The following is a 25,380-nucleotide window of genomic DNA, read 5'->3' on the forward strand; positions in this document are numbered from 1 at the left end:
TTTCGTGCCATGCTGTTAACTCTAACTGCCTTAAAACTAACAATTAGAATTCATTAGACCAACTGGTTTGACAAAGAGACATGGAACAGTATATGATACCTAGCCTGTTCTCCTAGCATGTAGCTAGAACACAAGCTATTAGGAGGGAGATGGACAAGAATTCTTTCTCTAACCTCATTTATAATTTCACCTTTCATGGCCTTTTGGGTATAAAAGATCACTTTCTGAAACTTCTTAGGGAAGAAATATTTCCCTCCATGTAATTAAAAAATCATATATGTCCTTCCATTAAGTCATTAGAAACAGTTTATTTTATTTAGCAAGCCCCAAATCCATTTGTTTAATTTGGCAATCATCATCTTTTGGCCACATTCAGTTTTCTTTATCCAGCATTTTGTAAGATCCAACTCCACCCATTTTTAGGGCAGAAATGTTCAATTACTTAGTTCTGATGACAAAATGTTTAAAGCCACGTATGACTATGAAGAATTAACCTCTGTTTGAATTGATACTTTGCTGGTAGGAGGTTTAAGTAACGATTTTAACTTCATTGTCAGAAGTTGATAAAACAAATATCATCATTTCACACCCAGGGAAACCTGGGCCGGCTACATCTTTCTCAGTTCTTATTTCATTGTCCATATAATTGAATAAAAAATTGACTCCAATGCAATATTAAGGTCACAGATTTAATAATACAGAACTTGGGGAATGCCAAATTTACTTTTCTCAAGATAACCATTTCTTTCATGTGCTGGGCATTACATGCACTTAAGCTCTGCTTTCAGCAATGTAACTAGGTCAGGGATTTCATAGAATATGGAGGTGTTCATGTTATTGTACGAATACTAGCGTCTTACATTTCATGTATATTTCAAGAGCCTGTGTGCCCAAGTACAAAGGCAAACGCTGTGTCAGTCTTCTGTGCATTACCAGGGTGTGTGTACATAATGGAGGTGCTGAGGCCAGCTAGCACTAAGACCCTTAAAAAAGAAAGTCCAGTGCAATCTATAGTGACTGCTTCAAGACCCCAGTCCACTATGAAGTGAACTATGTAAATACATTTACACCTTTCTGGAAAAATTAAAACTATGAATGTGTAGCATGTTTCATGTGGTTTATATGTATTTGTACTTTATTTTACAGTTTGTTACTGACATCTCTGTCTCCCCATAAATTGTAAATCCTCTGAGGACACAAATTGTGTATTCAATCATTCATTCATTGATCCATACTAGTATATTTATCCATCAAACATTTGTTAGTCTTTCCCAGGTTCACTGTCTAGTGGTGTGGGCAGATTAGTAAACAAATAATGTTGATTTGATTGTTATGATGGAGCTCTTGCATGTGGAAGAGAGATAATAGTGATTAACTGTCAGTGAGGATCAAGGAAGACCCCACTGAGGAGGTGATGTTTGAACAGTGACTTAAGGGAAGAATAGGAATTCCCAAGGCAGAGCAGAAAAAAAGAATGGGATAGAGAAGTTGGGTAAGGGTAGGGGATAGCATTGGGGGGAAAATGGCCCAGGGCAGAGTAGTATAAGATACAAAGGATCAGAAGAAGAGAAGAAAATCCAGTTAAGAGCCATTCTTGTAAACTCCACCAATTCAACTGAACTGTGAGAATTCTCAACCTTATTGTTAGGGGCAGTTCACTGAAACCCTGGTGTATATTGTTAATCCTGGGTAGCAGGCAGAGAAATCAAGGTGCGTGGGCAGGCTGCTCACCTAGAACTGGTAGGTGAGAAGATTAGAAAAAAGTTCTGAAGTGCTGCTTCCTTCCCAAGTTTTTGTATGTCAGCCACCCCTCATCTTTCTCCGGTCACAGTGCCTGAGACAGTGCCTTGCTCATGAACACAGTCTAACAAATGCTCAGTTTAAATTGCTGAAAATAAGTTGAAGTGAAAGAGTCTCCTCTTTGCGATATTTTCCATGTAGTTGGGAAGAGAGATATGAACCAAGTAGATAATGACTAACATCAGCAACCAGAGACTGTTTCTCCTTTTTACACTGACATGGTCCTTAAAAAATGCATCATAAAAAGTGCAACCCTCCTGCCCAGTCAGAGTGGCTCAGTTGGTTGAGCATCATACTATGCACCGAAAGGTTGCCAGTTTGATTCCTGGTCAGGGCACATACCTATATGAGGGTTCGGTCCTAGGTCAGGGCATGTATAGAAGGCAACCAATCGATGTTTCTCTCTCACATCAATGTTTCTCTCTCTCCCTCTCCCTTCCTCTCTCTCTAAAGTCAATAAAAATATAAATGTTTTAAAAAGTGCAACCTTCCCCCTCCCAAAAGGAACAGTTTAGCCGTCCATGAAATTTTGGTTAAACACCAAATGGTAGTTACCATCTTCTCAGAATGGCAGCTGTGCATAAGTGAAACAAATGTGGGCAGCTCCAATGCAAGACATAGAAGGCTCTGGTTGGGAACTTTTGGGGAAAGAGGAAAATTGATATTACCACGAGGAAGTATTTTTATGAAACAAGCGATGCTGAAATATGAGGGTACTTAGAGTTTCCAGATGCCCACCAAAAGCACAAAGGGCATGGAGAAGAAGATGGGAGCATATATTTATTAGACACGACTTTATGGGCCAGACGCCATAACAACCGAATGAAGACAACGCATCATTATCCCACTTCACAGTCAGACACCTGAGGCTGCCAGAGCTTGAATAACTAACCCAGGGCCACTCAGCTCTGAAATGAAGGAGTGGGATGGAGACCCACTAGAATATAAGCATGAAAGTGGAGACTTCTTTTGTTCACTGAGGATCCTCAGTGCCTAGGACGCGTCTGACACACAGTGGGTGCTCAGTGAGTATTTTCTGAAACAACCCAGACTTCCAAGCCTATGTTTACAAAGTGGTCAGGGTTAATTTAGTCACAGAGAAGACAAACTTTTGTACTTGCTCCTGGGATAAAGAAGTGCCTAGATAGGCAAATGGTCAGACATTCAGTTGGGATGAATGAACTAACAGCAGTCAAAACAAATAAGATAAGGATGATGCATTAAGAGAGAGAATTGCCTAGGTCTTTACCCAAAACATTTTTTTCTTGTACTAGTAGAAAAATGTTCCCCTTGTCATTGAAATAATAGCTAAGACAAAGCATAGAACATCTGACCCCCTAAAGCATATCTTCTCAAAAGTGTGTGTGTTTGAATGTACATGCAATCGTACACACATTCTATAGGAGGTTAAGAACCTGTGAAAGCAAATGGTTATGTTGAAAGATGTCTTTCACCTTAACAGGAGCATTTTTCTGGTGGAAACTCGGTAATTACTGTTGTGTTTTTGGTGGTGACTGTTCATGATTCTTTTAATGTCTGACAGCTGCCCTCCTGATATTGATGTGTTTCTTGTTAGGGAGCCCAAGATTCACAACTCTGAGCTTGTAATCAGGAAAAGAACACAATACAAATAGCATGAAAAGGAATATGAACTGGGTATCGCCTGAGAGACAAATCACATATTCTGTGCTGCTTTAATTGGAAAACGGTTCTTTCATGGGGTTACTTTCTCTTCAGCTGAGATAATTAAGTCTGGGCTGACACTGGTGACCAGCTACTGATGATATATAGTCAGTTACTAACAATGCAGCAATCAGTAATCAAAATTTATATTTCCCAGGTTACCAGGGCACACGAGAAGAGAAAACCATTTTGATAAAGCTGTGAGATAGGCTTCCTAGCGCAGTATTCACAGGGCTGTCCTCTGTAGCATCTCCGTGGGTTAATTAGGTCTGCTTTATTTCAATCCTGTCACTAAATAGAACGTACCTATTGTCTGTGTTTACATTAAAAATACTTTGCAAGCCCTGTGCTAGAAAAGAAGTTTCTGCATGGCTCCCCGTAATTTTTAATGTGTTAAATCATACTTTGTTAGTGGTTTGGCATGAGGGTAGGGGGGCACGGAATAAACTTAGATGTTTTAAAAGCCACTCCATGCAGCTGGCGCAAGTACAAGTTTTTTGAATCATGATTAATTATCCCTGGCCATAGCGGCAGGCATTGAAATGAAGGGATTAGGATTGTAATTTGGATACTACTTGTGTTTATATCAGCGGTTCCCAAGCTTGTCTGCTCACAGGAATCACCTGGTGGCCTAAAGTCACAGTCTTTGGGTGTGGGACACAGGCATCCTTCATTTTTGAAGCTCTCCAGCCGATTCCAATGTGCAAGTTTGGAAACCATTGGTTTATACTCACAGTATGATATATTTTTGCATTTAGCTATGGACAGAGCAGCATATACTGGTGGAGTGATGAAATGAGAACACGTGTGTTCCAATGGGCAGCTCTTGCTGCCAATGTTCAAGTTGGAGTTGAAACTGAATCAGAAACTGCTGTCTCCCACCCCAGTGAGGGACTTTGAGCCCAAAGAAGAGGAGCATACTGTGACCCACCTGGTGAGAGAAGCAACTTCAAAGTGATTGAGATGGACTTGAGGAGAAGGGGAACAGAGAAAGTAAGAAATAAGCCTTTACCCCTCCCCCCTGCACCCCTGCAGCATGTAGCTAGCTGTTTGTTGAATAAATGAGTGAAAAGATGAGAAAGGAGGGGACAGTCACTTGTAGCTCACTTCCTAGAAAAAGATGCTGGAGTAGGATGAAGGATACTTTCCAACCACTAGATCCTGATACAGCAGGTGCCTCTCCACTCAACACTCCTTGCTTTTCTGATAAAGTCTCTATCTTAGTCAGTGCCATCTCTTCTCAGGGAGCAGTCATTCTGGCATAGTCCAAGGTGACCATCCCAGAAGAGACACTCATTCGCCTTCTAAAAAATGGGGCATCCTTTGGGGATGCTTGAGAAGCAGCCTTTGGCCTTTCTTTGCCATGGGAGGTGATGGCCAAGAAAGGGCAATGACACCAGAGAACATGGAGACACCAGAAATGAACATGCAAACAGAGGGAAAAAACATTCCCATGCACAGCACGAGAACCTTGTTTATGGAAAGGAAAATGAAAAATATGAAGGGTATTTGCTTTGAGCGCATCTGATTCTTTGTATTTGACTTCACTGCGCCTTGGCTTTCTGAGTTTGCTACATTCTATTTGACAGGCAGTAAATCAGGCAGCCATTCATATGGCATGCAGGCAGGTCTATAGTGTTGTGCCAACTACCAGCTACCATGTATATCCATCTGCATCACAGGTAAACGAAAGTTGTCACTACTGACACTACAATGGCTATAAACTACTCGCATCCCATATTCCAGAATATTACCACTGGCTGAATGTCTCGTGAAGGGACGGGGTCCTGGGGAGAATTGTGGGAATTGGCAGAGATCAGTAGGCCTGAGCTCCAGGTTTGCCTCTGGGGACACCGATTTAAAAAACACAACAAACTAGTTTGGTTATCTTCCAAAAATGAAACATATGTGCAAGAAAAAAAAACCCAACGCATGAAAGAGTACACTATAAAAAGTGAGTTTCTTTTCTACGTCTGACCTCCAGTCCTCCTCCCTCAGAGACAACCACTGTTACTAGTTACTTGTATAATAGGCTTAAATATTCACAATACTTAAAAAAAAAAATCAGTCGTGGTTTGTATTCCAACATTCGTTAAAAAAGTTGCCCCTTTTACAATCATTGTAGAACTCAATGTGCTGGTACTTAAAAATACTCAAAGCCACTTGAATCAAAATCAACAAATATTTAACAAGTACCTTCAATGTATAAGATGTTGCCTAAGCAAGCCATTTCTAATGAGGACTTTATTTGTATATATTTCATATTTTTTCCGGTGTATAATCAAAGAATCTCAACTTATGTCTTTGTGTTAAAGCCTTTTCTCGGAAACAAAAAGCATCTCTTTCTTGCCCCTTACCTCCACCATCCCCTCCCCTTTAACTTCTCAGCCTTTCACACATTCTCTAATTTGAGATCGTGTTGAGCCCAGATCTCTGGGTGGGTGGTGTGTTTTGGCCAGAGTACTATCACTCATACCTTCTTCCAGATGGACTGGCTCAAGGATTTGATAGTCCCCAAAGAAATAAAACTTCTCTGAGTTGCATAAGGAGAGTAGCTCTAGTGCTCTTTGCTCGAAGACAGAAGGATGAGAGATGGTCCATGACAAAGCAGACATCCCCACCCATGTCTTGTCTGCAAAGGGGGGAACACCCACACTCTGTGGCCCACCGAGGCACTCTGGGCTGATTGCACAGATGAGGGCCCCAAACCACCTCTAACTCCAGCCAGCAACATCTGTGTGTCTTTTCTCCAGCTGGCTGGCCCAGCTGTTGTGGTGTCAGGAGAAAGTTATGAGTCACTGGGAAGGGATTTGAGACAAGAGCGGAGTTAAATCATCTCTTGGGGTCTGTATGTCACTGGCAATTGAGCCTTAGTAACAAGCCAATGTGGATGACATTTATCCCCAGGAAGGCCACACACCAGAGCTTCACTTTGTATCCCACACTCGAACACCTTCTCTGAGCTTTGTGGAGATGAGAAGTGGTAGAGCAGTGTGTATGGTATAGAAACCCTCTGGTGCTCATTTGGTTATGACCATCTCTCTCCTTGCATATACTTTTTGGCTACTGACCTATCACCTAGCCAAGATGGTCAAACTGGGATCCTGAATGAATGAGACCTGGCCAAAGCCTGAGGACTTTCTCCTTAGTCTTTTGATTCCAGACATGTTATTTCATCAACAGAGCTATCTGGGCAGCTTCCAGCAAGAGCTTGAGTCAACAGCAGAATTGTGCTGGACCGTCTATGGCTTCCTCCACTAAGCAGTGTTTCCTCACTCTGTGGGAATGAAGACTTGTCGGAGGATCCAAGAATCATAAGTAATGCTTTCCACTGAAATCTTAAACATTGTCTAGTCCAGCCCTCCATCCAATGTCTGCCTCCCATGGACAATGTTCCTTCCACCCCAGCACTCATCCAGCCTCCCACCCCGTAGGCCGGCCAGTCCATGTTTGTGCTACTATAACTACTACAAGTTCCTCCTTATTTTGAGCAGACATTATCTCCTTATAGTTTCTGCCCATTGATCTTAGTTTTACCATCATCACTGTCTTCCGGGTTTCTCTTAAGATATATGAAAATGCCTACCCTTGCCCCTTGCATATCCACTCTTTAACATTGATTTGTCAGAAGTTGTTCTGATGTTCTTTCTTGGAGTAACACTTATTCAATCTCCAGTATTTCCTGGGAGTTCACTGTGTAGTAAGCTTTGTTCCAGAACATGGAGATACAAGACAAACTTGCCCATAAGAAGCTTACATTCTAATGGATGGGAGGGACAGACAAAAGTAAACAAGAATACACTTGTGGAAATGTCAACAAGGGACAAATCCATTACAGATATTGAGAACAAAGTGATGGGGGGGAAAGCATTGGATTGTTTTGGGGTCAGGGAAGGCCTGTTCAAGGAAGTGACATTTTAACTGCATTCCGAAAAGCGAGCCAGCTATATGAAAACTGGATGAGGGGAGGGGAATATCTTTCCAAGTGGAGGGAGCAGCAAGTCCACAGGCAGGAGTGAGAGCCTGTGTTTGAGGGAAGCCAGGCTGGGGGCTGGAGCAGAGTTGGGAAATGGCGGGATGTAACAAAATGGGGGCAGGGAGTATGTGGCACATTTTGCATCCTGGATTGTGGGTTTCAACTTCGTTGTAAACACAATAAGTGACCATAAGAGTTTCATGCAGGAGTGGACATGATCTGATCTATGTTTCTAAAAAGACCATCAGCCTCTCTGTGGAATTAAATGGAAGGATGGCCAAATGGAAGGAGGGAAACTGATTAGGAAGCTACTGCAGTTGTCCAAGCAGGTGCTGATGGTGGATTGGACGATCCTAGGTGGCAGGTAACATGTAGAGAAGTGGACAAATCTGGCATATGTTTGGGTTGTAGAATCAATATCTGGATGTTACCTCTCAGTCCTCTGAACTCCTAAAGTATTTCCTTTTCCATTTACATTGCCTTCCAGTTTGGTACAGTAGCTGCTCAGGTACTATCTCCCACAGTGGTCTGGGGGCTCTTGACAGGCACAGAACCCACGACAAAGCCCATGACCTCAGTATCCCACTCTGTCCCAGCACAGTGCCCTGCTTGCACATGTTAGACTCCACCATTTCTTGAGTGAATGAATGGATGAGTGAAGGCAAACCACTAACAGAGGCAGTTCCTTATTTTACTGAACATTGAAAATAAAGTCCTGTCTCAATGCCTACACACTTGTACTATGTTTTCTCTTGCCAAAACATTAAAGAAGTAATTCATGATGTACAAAAGCAATGCTCCTTTGGAGTAAAAGTGCTTGCAAAAATGGAAAAAATTACTATTGATTCTTAACCTTCAAATATACTTTTTGTGTGAGGGAGGAGGAGGCATTCCTCGGCCCCTCACTTTCATATGGTGACACAGTGCCCAAACTTGGGTCATCTTGCTCAGGTGCCATACAGCATCTTGCTCTCTCCTCACTGAAGATTCTGGTTGAGTCTCGGCCTTCTTTCATACCTTAGTGTTGCTGGAAAGGGCTGATTAAATAGGTCTGTGAAGAACACATCCACTTATTCTTGCATACCACTTCAGAATGACTTTTATTTTTTCACTCTTTGGTGTGATGAAGATTATGTTAACTGAACAGGAAGAATATCACTGGGGGAATGTGCCGTTAGAAAAGTTCATGCATTATTCCTTTTCCACCTGTTCCAGAGCTGTGCTTTTTCCGTCTCACTACTCAGGCCTTCGAATCCTTACCAGTAAAAGCCTGCCTGACCCAGATGGGCCTCTGGGCTTTCCAGTAACTAGGCAATGAGTAGTTTTCAAAGCCATTTATGCATTTCCTGTGCCTCGGAGCACGTGCATTCAGGGATCCTTGTGCTCTCCTGGGGTGGCCAGCTGCCTGGGCCCCGCTGCTAGGCTGGACATGGGCTCACGCTCGCTTTCTCTCTGATTTATCGCCTCTCATTTGTCTTACCCTCAGCACTTTAATTTGGTTTCCACTTGTCACACTCAAGCTTATTGGATAATTTCACTTTCCCTCCTGATTCTGGTCTCTCTCACAGAGATTGTAATTACAGTGATTGTCTGCTGGGCTATTAATTATGGGGATTGCAAGACTTATTTATTTATTTCTCTTTCGATTCATGGGTTAATTGGTAATATCCATGTGCTGTTTTCCCTCCCGATAACTTGGATTGCTGCTATTAACCACGTGCCTCCACTTTATCGCAGAGTTAGAACTGATTACCGCTGTCCCTGATGCCCAGTGTCTACTCAGTGAGAGAGGAAGCAGGGGCCAGTGTGTGGAGAGGCCCCTCCTAGAGGAAGGGAAGAGGGAGAGAGTATGTCTTCCTCCTTTGTCATTCCCCAAGATAACCATTGCCCTCCCAAATTAGTCTTGAAATACAAATTCTTCATTTTTTAAACTTAATCCTTCAACTTACTGGTGTTATATGAAAAGAAAGTTGCAGGTATTTGAAAATTAAGCAGAGAGCAGACCCTGCCAGCTGACCATTCCCTCTGATTATGGGAGCTGGAAAAAGCCATCCCCAGGGTCATTTCTCTGGGGAGAGAAAGGTTACAGGCTGTAGACACTGTGGATATTCCTTTGGAGACACCACCACCAACTGCACAGAGAGCCTGCGACGGCGACACCTTTAGGCGACACATTTAGTACGGAGAGAAGAAGGGGGCTGACCCACCTGTAGTTGGCTGTCAGATGGAAGGAAGATGAAGTGCGTCCAGGCTGGGGTTGCTGCACTGGGTGAGGCAGTCACATGTGCGCTGCAGGATGTCACTGCTCACCCACGAGAGGCATGAGGCAGACCAAGATCACCTCCGTGCTGAGCATCACTCATGTTGTGGAAGCCAGTTCTTGTCAGTTGCTTGTATGGCTAGGAGCCTGGAACCCTGTTATGAACACAAGATAGGAAATTAAGACTAGATAATACAGTCAGCAATTCACAATCGCTGAATTATTCTTGCAAGTAAAGTATAATATGATATAGGTTTTAAAAAATAAATGAAATCGATTACATTTTTTAAATTCTATGGGAATCTCACACTTCACCGGGTTTAGGAGAACCAGTGCTGGAAATTCTGCTCAGAGGGTCTCCTTTCCCTTGTTTTTAATCTCCTCAGGGATGAAGGAATAAAGTTCTACAGTCTCTTCTTAGAACAGATGTGTTTCAGGGTTTTAAATTTTTCAGATTTCAGAAAAGTAATCTGGGACATATATGCGTGTGGGTGCAGCATCCAGTAATTAAACCCATCAATGTTTGTGCAGTGAAATGTATACATATGCATCCTAAGAGTTAGATAAAAAAGACTTTAAATGGTCTCATGTCAGTTCAGGTCAAGTTTTGTTACAGAATGAATAGGAAAACTTTTGGTTTGCAGGTTTTGGTGTTTGTTTTTGTTTTTTGTTTTTTTGTTTTGTAATTGCAAATAAGGGATTGTGGACCTATATTTCCAAAACCAATTTGTTTCATCCACATTTCGAGGAACAGAGAGAAATGAACCTTGGTTTTCTTATAAACTTAAAGAGAAGTGAGGTATATTTAATTAAAATTAACTACTACCAACATAATAGTTCATCCAGATGCTGACCCCCTTCATCTCTGTGAACGGGTCTGTGAATCTGTTTCTGTACGGTGACCTACGTAAGGAAGGAATCAAGTCGTTAAGTGCTAGAGACATTTAAACAAACCCATAGTTTCCTGGAACTTACTCTTATTTGGCCTTAAGGAAGCATATTTTCAGGATGTTTGGAAATAGTTCTTAATTTTGAGGGTAGGATTTCACTTTAAAAACAGATGGACATTTTAGGGAGTGTTATCACTAGATCTGACTGATTGGGAAGAGGCAACTAGCGAATGGTGCTCTCTCCAACCCAATTCAAACTGATACCCACTCCCAGTAAATCCAGCCAGCCTGGTGAGGAGCTCTCTGTGTGTAAAGAACATGAGCAAAGCCAATAAAGATATCACTCATTCCAGAAAAACTTAGCAATATCTACCAATTCAATAATAAATTTAAATAGGTTTAAATGTATGGGTTTGCAGTTTTCATCTCGTTTATCAGAACATAGCACAGGTTCTACCGCACCCCTCCCTCTTCTCTCCCCCACCCCCTACTCCCCCCCCCCTTTCTCCCCTCCCCGCCTGCCCTTTTTAATAAAATAATAAAAAAAAAAGAATTTCCTAAAGAATATAAGAGCATTGTGGAAATTCAAGAGATAATGTTTCCATCTCATTTTTGTTCTGGATGTGTCTAGATATACACACAGATAATCCACTGTGTTTATAATATTTTACTGATGAAAAACCCCAGTCAGCGGTATCATGCTTCGTTGTGGAGCGGATCCTAAAATGACATGATGTCTCTTGATATACAATTAGAAGCTTGTAGTCAAATTTAAACTCTGTTTTTGGCTCTCGAGGGACTGGGAGAGCATCAGAGCTCACTGAAGGAGACAAGGAGCACAATGAAAAGTGGCATGCAGCGAGCGCGAGAGAGCCTGATCCAAAGTCTAATTCAAGGGAATGTTTTTCACGTCCTGATCTTGAGACTTGTTACCAAAAAGGCAATAAGAGTTTTTGTAGGGTTCAGTCAAAGTTCCAATCATCTGTGATTGGTGATATTGTTATTTTAGGCCATTACTCAGCGCTCAGAGAAGGAGGCTTGCAGGTTGTTTTTATTTCTCTCCGAGCCAAGTTTGACTTGACTTCCACTCCAAAGCGGGAGAGAGCAAATCCCTGCAGCCATGTAGGCCTGAGCAATCCCAGGCCAAGCAAGGAGCAGGAAGGGGAGAGTTATGGCTGGGAGGCTCTGTTTTCTATTTACCACACTGAACAGAGGAGCAATTACCAGGGAGAGGCTTCCTGTCAAAGGCCAGCGATTGCTCTATTTTGGTTCAGATCAGCTTAGGGTTTTGATGAAGGTTCATGGAAAACTCCGGTCATTAATATCTCTAGTTGAAGTCTCTCTACAAACATTTTTCTAAGGGCTGGGGAAAGTGCCCTCAATTTAGGCATGTTGCTTTTGCCCTTTACTTCATTTTTAATGAAATTACAAATGTACAGACACACAGAGAGAGGACTGTGACAGTAACTCACATAGCACCTTGAATGAATAAACACCAATCTTCTGAGATTTGGCTTCACACCTATGAGCCACTCCCTGCCCCTCCTCCTTCTTCTTCTACCGTATTCTTAGAAGGAAAGAGTAATCAGACAAGATCTTTATTTTGCTATAATTATTAGACTGAACTTTAGATGAAGTGAAAAAAAATCCGTCTACTTAGACAAATAATTTGAAACTCCTTAAGCAAAGAGTGAAATGATCTAATTTGACTTTCTGAAAGTCCAACTGGCATGGAGTTATTTACTTTAACATCCCACTCTCTTCACCTTGTTTTTCTACCTGAAATGTCTTGCTCCTACCTGGCCCTCTAACCCCCACAGTCCACAGTGAACCACGTGCAACCTGCCAGGCTTTCTCCGACCAGAGGCCTTCACCAATCATCCCACCCACATGCCTCTGCAACCCCTCCATGCTCCAGGCAGTATTCTTCCCGACAGAATTTTAATTTCTCTTTGAAAAGTTATTGTTGTCTGTTCATGTTTTATTTTGGGGACAATGGCCCAGAGCTGTCAGGCCCATCTACTCAAGAGTGAGGTCTTGGGGGAGTGGGGGCGACACAGGGGACCTTTTTTTCCATCGCTCTCTGTACCAGCATCTAGCACAGAGCCGGCTCCCAGCAGAAAAGCAGGGAATCAGTAAGATGGAAATCAGGCAATGGAAGTAATGAACATCAGGCAGCAAGCCAAGGAGAAATGAATGAGTCTTGGCTTCCTTTCTGAAAGCAGCATAATGTAGGGACAGAGCTCGGTGGAGGAGTCAGGCGTCCTCAATTGCTGCTTAGCTTTGCCACTTTTGAACTGGGCCGCATTTCGCAAGGGAGCTGACTTCTCAGGGCCTCAGTTTCCTTAATAGTAAAACAAAGGGGGCATTTGTTTCTGTTTCTGGAGCAGATGTTTGAGTTCAGCAAATCACAAAAGTTGAAAAAGACAGAGGTGGCAAAAAGCTGGGGTGTGACATCGGTAAATATGATGGAAATTGTTGCAGCTCTTTGAGATCAAGCTGGTTTGCCACAGTATTATCAGGCCTGCTAAGATCATGACTATAACTGCAGAGCCCTAAAGAGTCATTAGACTGTATCTGAAACCTCCAAGCAAAGTACATTAAATGCACTAGCTCAAGAGTGTGAGCGAGTGTGGGAGTGTGTAGGGGTGTTGGTAGAGAGAAAGAAAACTGTCGTAACAAAGGATCACCTGAAACACAAGACTTGCCTTCTCCCCTTAGAAGATAACAGGTTTACAAACAACCTTAATTTTTCCAAAAATATTTTTTCTAACTGTTCTTCTAAATTCATAGTTGGTTTCCTGTACCTTTGCGATAGTGGTTTTAGACTTAAAATGGAACATCAATTATACACAGTCGATATTTATTATTATGCTCCATAGAATGCCATCATCATTCTCCAAAACATGTGGAAGTTTGGTCTGTGGCATTTCCCTTTCCTCCGAAATGGGTCCTTTTATGTCTCTGCTAATGGCTGAGGAGAGGAGGAGAGAAAGACTAGCTGCCTTATTAAGAGGCTAGAGCTATTTTTCTCATTTGCATGAGCCTTATATCTTAATGCAATATCAGCAAACAGTGGCCAGCGTGGTCCCTGAAGATTGGGTGTACAGTAAAGGTTTCAACCAAAATCAATGGCCAAGTTGTTCCTAATTCCATTTGGGAAGTAGCTCCAGGGGGCCCAGCTATGCATCCTGTGGACAGCAGCATCCTCTGACTGCTCCAGTCCTGGACACAGGGCTGTGTAGGTCAGTGAAGGACACCTGCTGTTGAAACACTCTGTAATTCTCGAAGTGTTCCTTTGGTGCAAGGATAATCAGCAGTTCCGATCTCTGTGAGACAGGTCCTCAGCGTGCAGCAAGCTGGATTTTTTACACAAACACCTGCTCTCCCTCCTCTCTCTGGGCAGAGGTTTCTTACTCTAACTTGAGAGGTGTCCAAATCGGTTTATCGTGTCAGCTAGTGAAGCAGGCAGCCTTGTCTTTACCCTGTTCTCTATGATATATTGACTTTAAAACATTACTATTAAGGAGGCTGTAAGCAAGTGGTTTCTCTGAACACAGTGGTGTCACGAGATAATCAATTCCTCCTAAAACTGTGGTTGAGAAGCATTTGCATCTTTCCTATCACCTGAGCCTGCAAGCACAGGGCCATAAAGTGGAATGAGCCTTGCACGCCGACATGTTTGCAAGCCACTGTGTACTCCTTGTATAGATTTTTATTACTGAAGCCATTAGGGATGTTCAGCCACTCTGTCCATGTCAACTATTATCTTAAGTGCAGTTTCCGTTTATGCTAGCATCTCTTTCCAGCCTTCCTTCTGGCCCCCGTTCTTTGTACTGGGAAAGACACAAACTTTGGCATCACAGAGACCAGGGTTTGCAGGTTGGCTTTCCCTTTTCACAGATATGTTGCAAATGTGGACTGTGTGCTGTCTGGACATGTTGTCCAGCTACTCTAGCCTCAGTTTCCTTGTGTGCACAATGGAGATAATAAGGCCCGTGTCCCTGGGTTGCTGTGATGTTCAATAAATAATATGCATATGTACCTTGCACACACAAAGTGCTCAGTAAATCTCTATTTCCACCCTATCCATTCTCCATTTCCCAAATCATTATTTTCCTTTGCATTTGTGTGAGTACTGTGATCTGCATTTAAAAAATCCCACGCTCTGAGTTATGCCATGCTGTGGCAGACTCTCCTCCTTCTCCAGCTGCCCAGTCCAGTGTGAGGCAGCTGGTGGCCTCAAGGAGGAAGGGGGAGAAGGAGGATGAGAGAGGCCTGCTTCTCCGCTGAACGAGTGAAACACTAGTTACTAGTCTGGGCCGTCCTGAGGATTTCTTAAGGAACTCCAAGAAAAGGTATTAAAAGGTAATTTTTTGTATCTCCACTGACAGACATTTTCCGAGAGCTACAAATGCTTATGTACATTATCACACACCAATCTTGAGGTCGTTTTACCCATCCCAAAGATGGAAACAGAGGCTCTGGAAGTGCCAGCATTTTGCCAGCAGTCCCAGGAAGTCAGTGGGACAGAGGAATCCAAACCCCAGGATTTTACCCTCTGCTCTTCCTGCTCCCCTCTCTTTATTAGCAGTAGTTTGATTTCATAGGAGTTTTTAAACTGATTTCGATTCCGATTTACAAAGACAATCGCCCTGTACAGGCAAAGATGCGGAGGTCAGACAGCTGAAGCAATAAAAAGGAAAAGGTTATCCTTCGTGTAAAACCCAACGAAGCTCCGAATGTGATTACACGGTAACGACGGTGGTCTCTTTGGCCAGGTTAGAATTTCTGTACTTATGGGACTTGGACTTTGTCCTAAAACTAAGGCAGCGCCGCCTGCTGGGGTTTCTTTGCTCTGGCTTGAGGAACTGCAACTTTCATGCTGGTCCTAGAGCAGTCCGAGGACAGGGACGGTGAAGTGAGCTTGGGCTGCTCCATCCCTCATCACTGCCACACACCGTGCCGCTCCCTCACAGACGCACTGATCACCTCTAGAGTTCCCAAGCCAAGTGCAGTTGAGGAGAACCAGGAAAGAGTGCAGAAAAACCAGCCGTGTTCCCGTTGGAAAGAGCGCTCACCAGGTGCATGGGGCTTTTACTGCCCAACCGCTGCCATAATCCCAGAGCCATAAACCTGGTGCGTGCCAAGACAAGCACCAGCGCCGGGCCCCACTGCCCACCGGGCGGAGCTCCAGCAGCCACCCGCCTCAACTCCTCATCCTCCTCCCACCCTCACACCTCCAGGTGGTGTCCCTGGCCTTGGACATGGCTTACAATGACGTGTCCCGGCCCAGGGTCACTCCATATACTGTCCTCCCTAATCATCTTCCCTTCTTCATCGGGCCACAGTCGCGTAGAATTGTACAATCTCAGAGCCTGGAGGAGTACCATAGGCTTTTACATTCCGTATCCTTCCAATTTACAGGTGAGGAAACTAGCGGCCAAGGAGGCTGCGTGACTTACCCAGGGTCACACTGTTAGCCTACCCTTTTCTATTAAGGCCAGCGTGAATTATTGACTATCTTTAAAACTTCCCATGATGGCAGTAGAAACCATGCTTTTTTGTTTTAAATCTTCACCTGAGGATATGTTTTTATTGAACTTAGAGAGAGAAAGGGAGAGAGAGAAGAAACACATTGGTTGCCTCACCCCTATGGGGGATCCACCCATAACTGAGGTATGTTTCTTGACTGTGAACCGAATCAACGACCTTTTGGAGCACAGGATGACGTTCCAACCGAGCTACCCAGACAGGACTAGAAAATGTGCTTCTTAAGAGAATTACTGAAACCTGGTAGTAATGTGCCTTTTAGAAAAAGGGCCATTGCTATCACTTCCTTTTTATCTCTAGGCCACAATTATCAAGCACATTTTGTATTTGCTAGTTTTCAGGTAAATTACTTTTCTCATCTTTTTTCCCACTTATTATTAACATGTTCATTTGGATGCCAGTGTTCTGGAAGGTGCTGTTGTTGTACCAAATCAGACACAAATTGTACTGCTACAGCCAAGTCCAAGTGCACTGATGAACTGTTTGCTGCAGTTGGACATGTAAACAGTGTGCAGCAGCCCAACTGGGTGTTCGAAACAAGCAACATCCATTCATCTGTGTGCACAGACATTGGGTCCCACCAGGTTCACTTGCTAAGACTGACTGACACTGAGCAACTTGCACATGATGGCAAGGATGAGCACAATAACTCGAGCAGCAGTGGTGAGGTGCTGCTCCTGAGTGGCGTGAAGGTTGCCCTCAGCGTTTTCAGGGGTCAGGCAGTAAAGTTTGAGGGGGTGAGAAAGGCTTCAGAAGACAATGGAGAGTGGTGGGAATGTTTCCAACTGGAGAGGGCCAGCCCCTCTGCTTTGGACAGCTACTCCTCAGCTCTGGAATGTAGGTCATGTGTAATTTTGGCCCACAAAGCCAGATCTCTGATTTCTTTTTTTTAAGAAACCAGAAATCTGGAGTTGTATGTTAAATCTTCCCCACTTTTTTTCCTCTCATAAATGCTAGCAACTAGTTTATTTATTTATTTGTTCTCTGTGAGCCAGCTTTAGCCAAGTCCTACCAGTTTTGTGAGTCCAAGTAGATTTTGCCGGGGCAGGATTTGGGGAAATACTTGGGCAGAGAATTGACCTAATCTTGGGGTAAATGTGAGTGGTCCTGTGGCTGGGCTTCCCAGTCCTAGTGGCTCTTATGAAATTAACCTGATTAATCAGAAATAAGATGTGGCAATTTGTGACCTCATTCTCTGACTTCATAATCATTTCCAGTTCTGTCAGAGGTGGTCTCTGTTCCCTCGGTTCTTGTCTTGCCTGTAGGGAGGAATTCAAACAAGGGACAGTACCAAATAGAAGCAAAGGATGCAAAAGTGTATTTGCAAGAAAAGGAAATACACTCAGATATAGTCCAAGCAGGAAGCTTAGCTGGCCAAAGCTGAACCAAGTGCCCCACTCATATGGGCATTTGAGATTTTATACCTTGGAGTTGAGCTGAAAACCTCCTCAGGTTTCAAGGATGCCTCACCAGGATTAAAGCTATAGACCACCCTGGAGGAGGTTTCAAGTCCCTCCCTTCCTCACTCTTGTGTCTTCTAACTCCTGGTTAATTCTTGTTCGTTACATCTCCCCGGTGTTCCCCTTGATGGTAGCCATCTATCTGGCTCATGTCTATCTAGCTCCACCTACTCTAACAGTTCTAGTGACATTCCCTTTGTTAATGTTTTGCTGACACAATGACCTGCTATATGAATGACAAGGATATGGCGGGGGGCGGGGGTGTGGAATGGAATATTTGATCATTTTAAAAAACAATTATCAACACAAACACAGTCATAGGATTTTCAGACTCTTTTTAATCTCTTTTGTTTGGTCCTCAATCTGGAATACCTGAAGGCTACTTTCCTGGCCTTCTGCAAGGTCCATTTAGCTCACGGCAGCCAGCGGTCACAACACCATTTTATGCATCAGTTTGGCCTTAAAAACTATAGGGGAAACTTACAGTAAAAAGAATTTTTCTCAGGGCATGTAGAAAGTCAACACAATTCTTGACCATCTGACTCAGAATAAAATTGTGTAATTAATTTTAGATGAACCCAAGCAGACCTAATAAATTTACCAACAGAAGCCTATTAAACTATCTTAAGGTTTTCCATGAATTTTGTGGGTTAGGAAAGAATAGGATTACAACTTTATAGCAATGGTGTATTTTACAAAGGTCATTTCTCTTCAGGCTAAGCATAATGGAAGGTTGAGACAATTAGATGGAAAATTCAGGCATAATAAGCTTCCTTCTGAAGTAAATTACTTACTTTTGTTTAGAATCCTCATATTGACAGTCTTTCCATTATCTAATATTCTGGATAGCTGCTTTAGTCTGCCATGTTAGCCTCTATAAACAGGGTTACAGAGAGGGAAACCAACAAATGTCTGCAGATGCCCCAAAACATTTTTAGGTAACACTTAAAGTTTCAAAGATTACCTAAACAATATCTTTAATCGCCACAGCCCAGCCAACTCAAGATTTTGAAGTACAGTGGAAAGTTCTTGTTTGCTTTTGTTCTCCCAGGCAATCCAATTGCTCTTAGCGGCAATAGCCAACCTATGTTCTACAGGATGGAAAATGACAGTGTGATTGAATTGGGATCTCTCCACCAAGTAATCACTTCAATAAGAAAATATATTGACTATATATTTATAAAGTTTAGAGCCCAAAGTTGTGTAGGAAGGGAGCAGCTATACATCAAAACCTCAGCTGAAGAAAACTGTAAGGTGTTCACGTGGACTGGCCAAGATTAACTGGTACTGCCAGAACACCCTCACCCATATGATGTACATGCTAACAACTTGATGGTGTGATGATAGAAAGACACATGAAACAGCTATTTTTTTCCTGGCATAGAGCCCTATTCTAAACCTGGAGATATTTAAATTTTTTGTTAATCCTCACTGAGGATATTTTTTTCCATTGATTTTTAGAGAAAGTGGAAAGGAGGGACGGGGAGAGAGAGAGAGACACATCGATTGGTTGCCTCCTGCTTGCACCCTGACCGGGGCCCAGGAAGGTACCCTTGACTGGGAATAGAACTCAAGACCCTTTCGTCCTTGGGCCGATGCTCTACCACTGAACCACACCAGCAAGGGCTAAACCTGGAGATATTTAAATAACCCGTCTCAGCCATGATCCTGGTTATGTGTAGGGATTAAAAGAAGCCACTGAAATGTATAATAAGTATATTTATTCTGCATGCAATGCTCTTCCTGCCTGCCTCTGGGGTTGAGAATGTTGCATCTAACCCAATTTTAAGATGGAAGAAGATAAAATCAGGAGATATAATAAAATATCAGAACTTTATTAGCTTGTAGGACATTTGCACAAAAATGAATGCAATTGTGGAAGGATAGAGATTCATTTGTCATGTCAAGAAAAATTAATCTTTAAAAGTATACACATAGTCCCAAAGATTGCTAAAGAAATGAGACTTGGTCTTTTGAGTCCCATTATTCTTCCATTACATGCTGCAAAGTCTCTGAGGTACTATGCTCCTGTATAACACTTTAATACTGCTCTGGAGCTCTTGGTAAATGTTGCCGCTTCCTCTTCCCCATATACTTTGTTATCCTATCTAATAAAAGAGTAATATGCAAATTGATGGTACCTCCACTACACCCGCAAGCCACGCCCACCAGCCAATCATGAGCGAGTATGCAGATTAACCCAACCAAGATGGCTGCAGTCACGGAGCGAGCAGGAGGCTTGGGTTTCCCCGGCAATGGAGGAAGCCAAGCTTTCCACACACCCTGGCAGGCCTTGGACTCCACTCAAGGCTACAAACTTTCAATTATAGAAGATAAATAAATCCCAACAAAAATGGCTGCAGCCACAGAGCAAGCAGGAGACTTGGCTTCACTCAAGGCTACAAAGTTTTAATTATAGAAGATAAATAAACCCCAGATACCAGGGCCTCTGCTTGGGTCGCCAGGGGGCGTGGCCGGCCTGCAAACCACCACAGGCCCCTTGCCCAGGCCGCCCCACACCCCAAGTGAGCCCCCACCCTGATCCGGGACACCCTTCAGGGCAAACCATCTGGCCCCCACCCATGCACCAGGCCTCTATCCTATCTAATAAAAGAGTAATATGCAAATTGAGCATCACTCCAACACACAAGATGGCTGCCCCCATGTGGACCCAAGATGGCTGCCACAAGATGGCCAGCAGGGGAGGGCAGTTGGGAGGGACCAGGCCTGCAAGGGAGGGCAGTTGGGGGTGATCAAGCCTGCAGGGGAGTGCAGTTAGGGGTGACTAGGCTGGCAGAGGAGGGAAGTTGGGGGTGACCGGGCCTGCAGGGAAGGGCAGTTGGGGACCCAGGCCTGCAGGGGAGAGCAGTTGGGGGGGACCAGGCCTGCAGGGGAGGGCAGTTAGGGGCAAACAGGCTGGCAGGGGAGCAGTTAGGCATCAATCAGGCTGGCAGGGGAGTGGTTAGAGGGTGATCAGGCTGGCAGGCAGAAGCGATTAGGGGCAATCAGGAAGGCAGGCAATCAAGCAGTTGGGAGCCAGCAGTCCTGGATTGTGAGAGGGATCCCAGATTCAGATTGGAGAGAGGGTGCAGGCTGGGCTGAGGGACACACCCCCCATGCATGAATTTTGTGCACCGGGCCTCTAGTCTAAAATATAACAGCCAGCTGATGTATGGTTTATGTTTTACTTAACTCTTATTATTAATTTCACCTCTTCATTGTTGTACTGAACACAAACTATGAGAAACAAATATGAGTACCTCAGAGCTTCTTCACTTTGGGATGAGATTCTCCAGAATAGGAAGAACTGGAAAATGAATAGATGAATGGGCTACTGTGTTTAACCTGTCTATAAATACATGTTTATGTCTCTTGGTAACAGGTCACCCCTTTGAACAAGTAATCATTTAAAGTTTAATTTTAATCTACACATCAGAGCTGAAGATATGGAATTGCTTAGGCTATTCTTTCAGCCTCTCTCCCTCTTTGATTTTTAAGATAAAGCCAATTAATTAATGTGCACTTTTCAACTGAAAAAACGATTAAGACCCAGCAGTAGCTGTAAAATTGTAAGTTGTAATGCAACACTCCGGACTTGTTAATGCTTTTTTTGGCATGAAAAAGAGAGACATAGGTATCTTATATTAAGTGGTGTTCTAAAAAGCATAAGTTAGCAGTTTGTTACTAAGTTTGACCTTTCTACACACAAATCTTAAATGATTGATGGACTAATGTAAAATAGCTTTGTTCAAAGGAGATCATCTTTGGTAGGCTACTTCTAAGGCTTTACTACTCTGGAGAGATGAAAAGATATCCTCATTTTACATTAACTTCCCTGATAGATCAACACTTATTTGAAATATGCCTCAGAATTATGTGATATTTACTGTTTTAATAGTCTTCTTTCACTGTATCCAGCTGCTCTACATGGAATGGTTTTTACTTCTAAGATTTAGAGGGGTTTTTTCTACACATAAAGAGCATCTTTAGGAAAATACAGATGGGTAGAACACTATATCTGGCATTTTCATTCATGACTATTTCATTGCAAGGTGGTATATGAGACTAAAATATACAGGGATATGCTTTTTTAAAAAAATCAACCCTCCCATTTCAAGATGTGGCTTCAAATTCTCCCTAGAGTATTCTTCAGAGTCTGAAAAGAGCCATTTACTTCTTTTTAATCACAGATTCGATTCTGTAATTTTATGTATGTCTAAGGTCACTATAGAATTACTATGGAATTACACAGAAAGCAAGGGTGAAAATCTCAACTAAAGGGTCAAGCAGGTAATGGAAATAGTGAATGGGACCAGTTATAGGTATAGGAGAGAGAGAGAGAGAGAGAGAGAGAGAGAGAGAGTGTTGAGGGAAGGGAGGGGTATGGTGCCTGAGAGGAACTGTTATTTAGGTCAATATGAAAGATATTCTGGCCCTAACTGGTTGCTCAGTGGTTAGAGCATCGGCCCTCAGACTGGAAGGTCTTGGGTTGAATTCCTGTCAAGGGCACGTACCTCAGTTGCAGGCTCGATCCCGGCCCCAGTTGGGGTGCATGCGGGAGGCAACCAATTGATGTGTCTCTCTTGCTTGATGTTTCTCTCTCTGTGTTTCTCTCCCTCCCTTCCACTCTCTCTAAAAATCAATAGAAAAAATATACTCGGGTGAGGATTTAAAAAAAAAAAAGAAAAGAAGAAAGAAAGATATTCTGATTTGTATCAAGTTTAGAAATCTCCTAATTTTTCAATATTGGTAACTACAAATTTTTGAAAGATCCTGGGCTGGCCAAACAAAACACGTCTGAGGGATGTCTTGCTGCTAAAAACCTGCTGAGAAGGAAAAGGGATTTACACCTTTAAAAAAATGTTTCTTCACTTGTTCACATTTTGAGGGATGCCATTTCATAATTGTGAAATAGCCGCCAATAATAGCCTATTATAGGCTGAGGACAGAGGAACTAAGGCTCTCTGTCACATGTCTGGGAGAAGCTTTGCGAAAGCACTCGGATGCCTGGGGAAGGCGGGTGTGCCGTTGGGTAATAGATGGATACAGGTTCCTTATGTAAAACACAATAATCAGTGAATTCACTATGGAAAAGATGTGAAGCAGAGACCTCTTTTCTCTTAACTTTATCTTCAAGGCCATTTCATTTTTATGGAGCTGAATAAAGCTGACTTGCAAAAAGAGAAATAAAATCCTCCTTTGCTCTTTGGCAGGGTGAAGTAGAGAAAGAAAGTCTCCCCGCTGAACTACTATGAGGCCAGAAGCCTTGCTGCTATATCTCACACTGCTACACTGCGCTGGGGCTGGCTTCCCAGAAGATTCTGAGCCAATCAGTATTTCGCATGGCAACTGTAAGTACCCACAATCCCACTCTCTCCCTTTGTGGACACAGTAGCCTGCATCAACCAGTAAAACATTAAAAAGTTTAATAAAATAGGAGACTTGTTGGTCACTTTGAACTTGTGCAGGTGGCAAAGTTAATTCAAGTCGGTGAATGCCCGTTCTATAACTTTATTAAATGCTGTTGTAGGACACATATTTGTGAGCATTTGAAACATCCCCCAATACTTTCGATGAAGTCTTCGTTACCACATGGAGGCTATGATCCAGCTGGAAACCAGCTGTGGGACAATATCACTGTCCCTTGGGGATTACTAGTATTGCACATTTTCATATGTAATTAACATATGAATTTGCTAGAAGATAAAGACAGAAAATAGTAAGGCTGCTTTGGAGCATTCTAGAGACAAAAATTAACTTTTTTTAGACTTAGAGATTGTATCATTGCTAGATTTAGGTAGAGTGAATTTTAATCCCGAGGGCCTATTTTAACTGTTTATATAACTTTCCTTTTGGTTTGCTTCATTGTCGAGGATAGAAAGCAACATGATTGAGAATTTAGTTGACTCCTCAAATGAAGGAGTATATTGGATGGAGCAGCCAATTTACTACTCTTTTTCCTTCCCTCCAAAAAACAAAATATTTTATCACATTAAAAATGAAAGAGGGCATTTTCCCCAAATATATATTTTCCCAGTAATTATCCCAAAACAAACATCAAATAAACCATACAAAAGGTGTTTAAACTAATATGGAATACTACTAAGATCCATTAATGCCCATCTTTCTGCTGGATGGTCTGGGATGAAAAAGATAATTTTATAAGGTGAGGTGGCAAGACTGATACATAAAACAATGAGAGAACAGAAGTTAGAACATGACTGAGGCCAAATTATGTAGTTCAAGATCATCATTCTTGAAGTGGCAGAGTCCACCTAATTCAAGGTACCAAACCTTAGTAAGCATTAATTTAGCACCATTTTAGATAGGTATCAGAAGAGACCGCAGCCTAAATGTGCTGCTGAAAAGGATACTCCAATGAGCACTTGAACCTTGATAATACAGAGACATGATACTGATTTAGCAAGCTCCTTAATGAATGGGTAAATGAAATTTCAGAGCAGTGGAGGGAAAGGCATGAGATAATTCCATACTAAAGCTTAATTGAGAGTAAAATAACTGTGGCGTTTAAATAAGACATCCACTGTGAGTCATGTCCAGATACTACTAAGGTTTAAAGTGAGGGGTCTGAGCGTAAATCTGTGAATGGTTTTCAAGTCATTATGTGCCCACCCAACCCCCTGAAAACAAGTGCTTTTTAAATGTGACTCATCTTATGTGAGTCCTTAGTTTCTTTGGAGGAATGCTTGTGCTCCAAAGTTTGTTGGATTAAAGGCAGAGAGGTTTTTGAGATGTAGGTATGTCTAAAGATCAGGCATTATTACAAATTGACCACTGTCAACCAAAGAGAACTGTGAGAAAGGAGAAACAGGCTCACTAACTCTCCAAGCCAGGGAAAGTCCAGATCACCCAACTGGCTACACTCAGTTTGACCCTGTCCTGTCAAAGTGCCCGTTTCTGTGAGATCAACCAATTGCTTAACTCAAGAGTGAACTTCCCACAGTTCCTAGAATGCCAACCAACCTAGCGGGGCCGCCTTCAATGGCAGATTATTCCAACTGGACGCCTGTGGAGACTGTATTTTTCTTCTGGCTCCTGGTCGAGGGCTCTCGCCTCCAGACCACATTGCCTTTGTGGTGATTGATGGGAAGGCCGCTTTGAAACAGTTTTGTCCCGAGACAAGATCTTTGGCAGACTGCCCCCCAGGCTTAGCACTCTAAAGAAGATGAAAAGAGAACTGCGGAAAAAGAGCACCTTCATGCAAAGGGTTCACTTGCAAGTTTAAGCCCCAGGAAGAGGGGAGGGACAAGTCAGAAATGGTGACACTTAGAAATATAAATGCAGGCTTATTACCATCTGAAAATGAAACTGTAACATGATCATTCTTTTAAAGAGCACTCTCCCGTCATAATTTTTCCTAAAATAACAGACTCATTGAAGATGGAAAATAGTGGCATGGTCTGACTTAAATATGGTTTTGTTTTGTAGACAGCCCCCTTTCTCTCCCTGCCCTGTCAATTCTTGGCTTGATTTCCTTTTCCCTTTGTTGCCCCATCTCCTCTTTTCACAGATACAAAACAGTATCCGGTGTTTGTGGGCCACAAGCCAGGACGGAACAGCACGCAGAGGCACCGACTGGACATCCAGATGATCATGATCATGAACAGGACCCTCTACATCGCTGCCCGGTGAGTGGCCTGGTCCACAGCTCTGCTTTCCAAGCATCCGAAGGTCCTAAGATACAAATGGACCCGCTATGCATCTTGTTAAAGATCATGACATTCCCAAACAGAGTGT

At 42.9% G+C, this 25,380-nt stretch overlaps 1 protein-coding gene across 5 annotated transcripts in view; it reads left to right on the plus strand.

Moving 5' to 3' along the window:
- SEMA6A (semaphorin 6A) overlaps window positions 1-25,380 on the plus strand; it is a 127,694-nt gene that overhangs the window by 44,996 nt on the left and 57,318 nt on the right. For all 5 annotated transcript variants that reach the window (XM_080677267.1, XM_080677263.1, XM_080677266.1 and 2 more), the window contains exons 2-3: window positions 22,836-22,973; window positions 25,154-25,271. In XM_080677267.1, coding sequence (XP_080533393.1) covers window positions 22,874-22,973; window positions 25,154-25,271 — 218 coding nt within the window. In that variant the 5' untranslated portion in view covers window positions 22,836-22,873. The remainder of the gene's footprint in view (window positions 1-22,835; window positions 22,974-25,153; window positions 25,272-25,380) is intronic.

This window comes from Plecotus auritus (genome assembly GCF_963455305.1).
Source record: "Plecotus auritus genome assembly, chromosome: 7".
NCBI classification, from domain to species: domain Eukaryota; kingdom Metazoa; phylum Chordata; class Mammalia; order Chiroptera; family Vespertilionidae; genus Plecotus; species Plecotus auritus.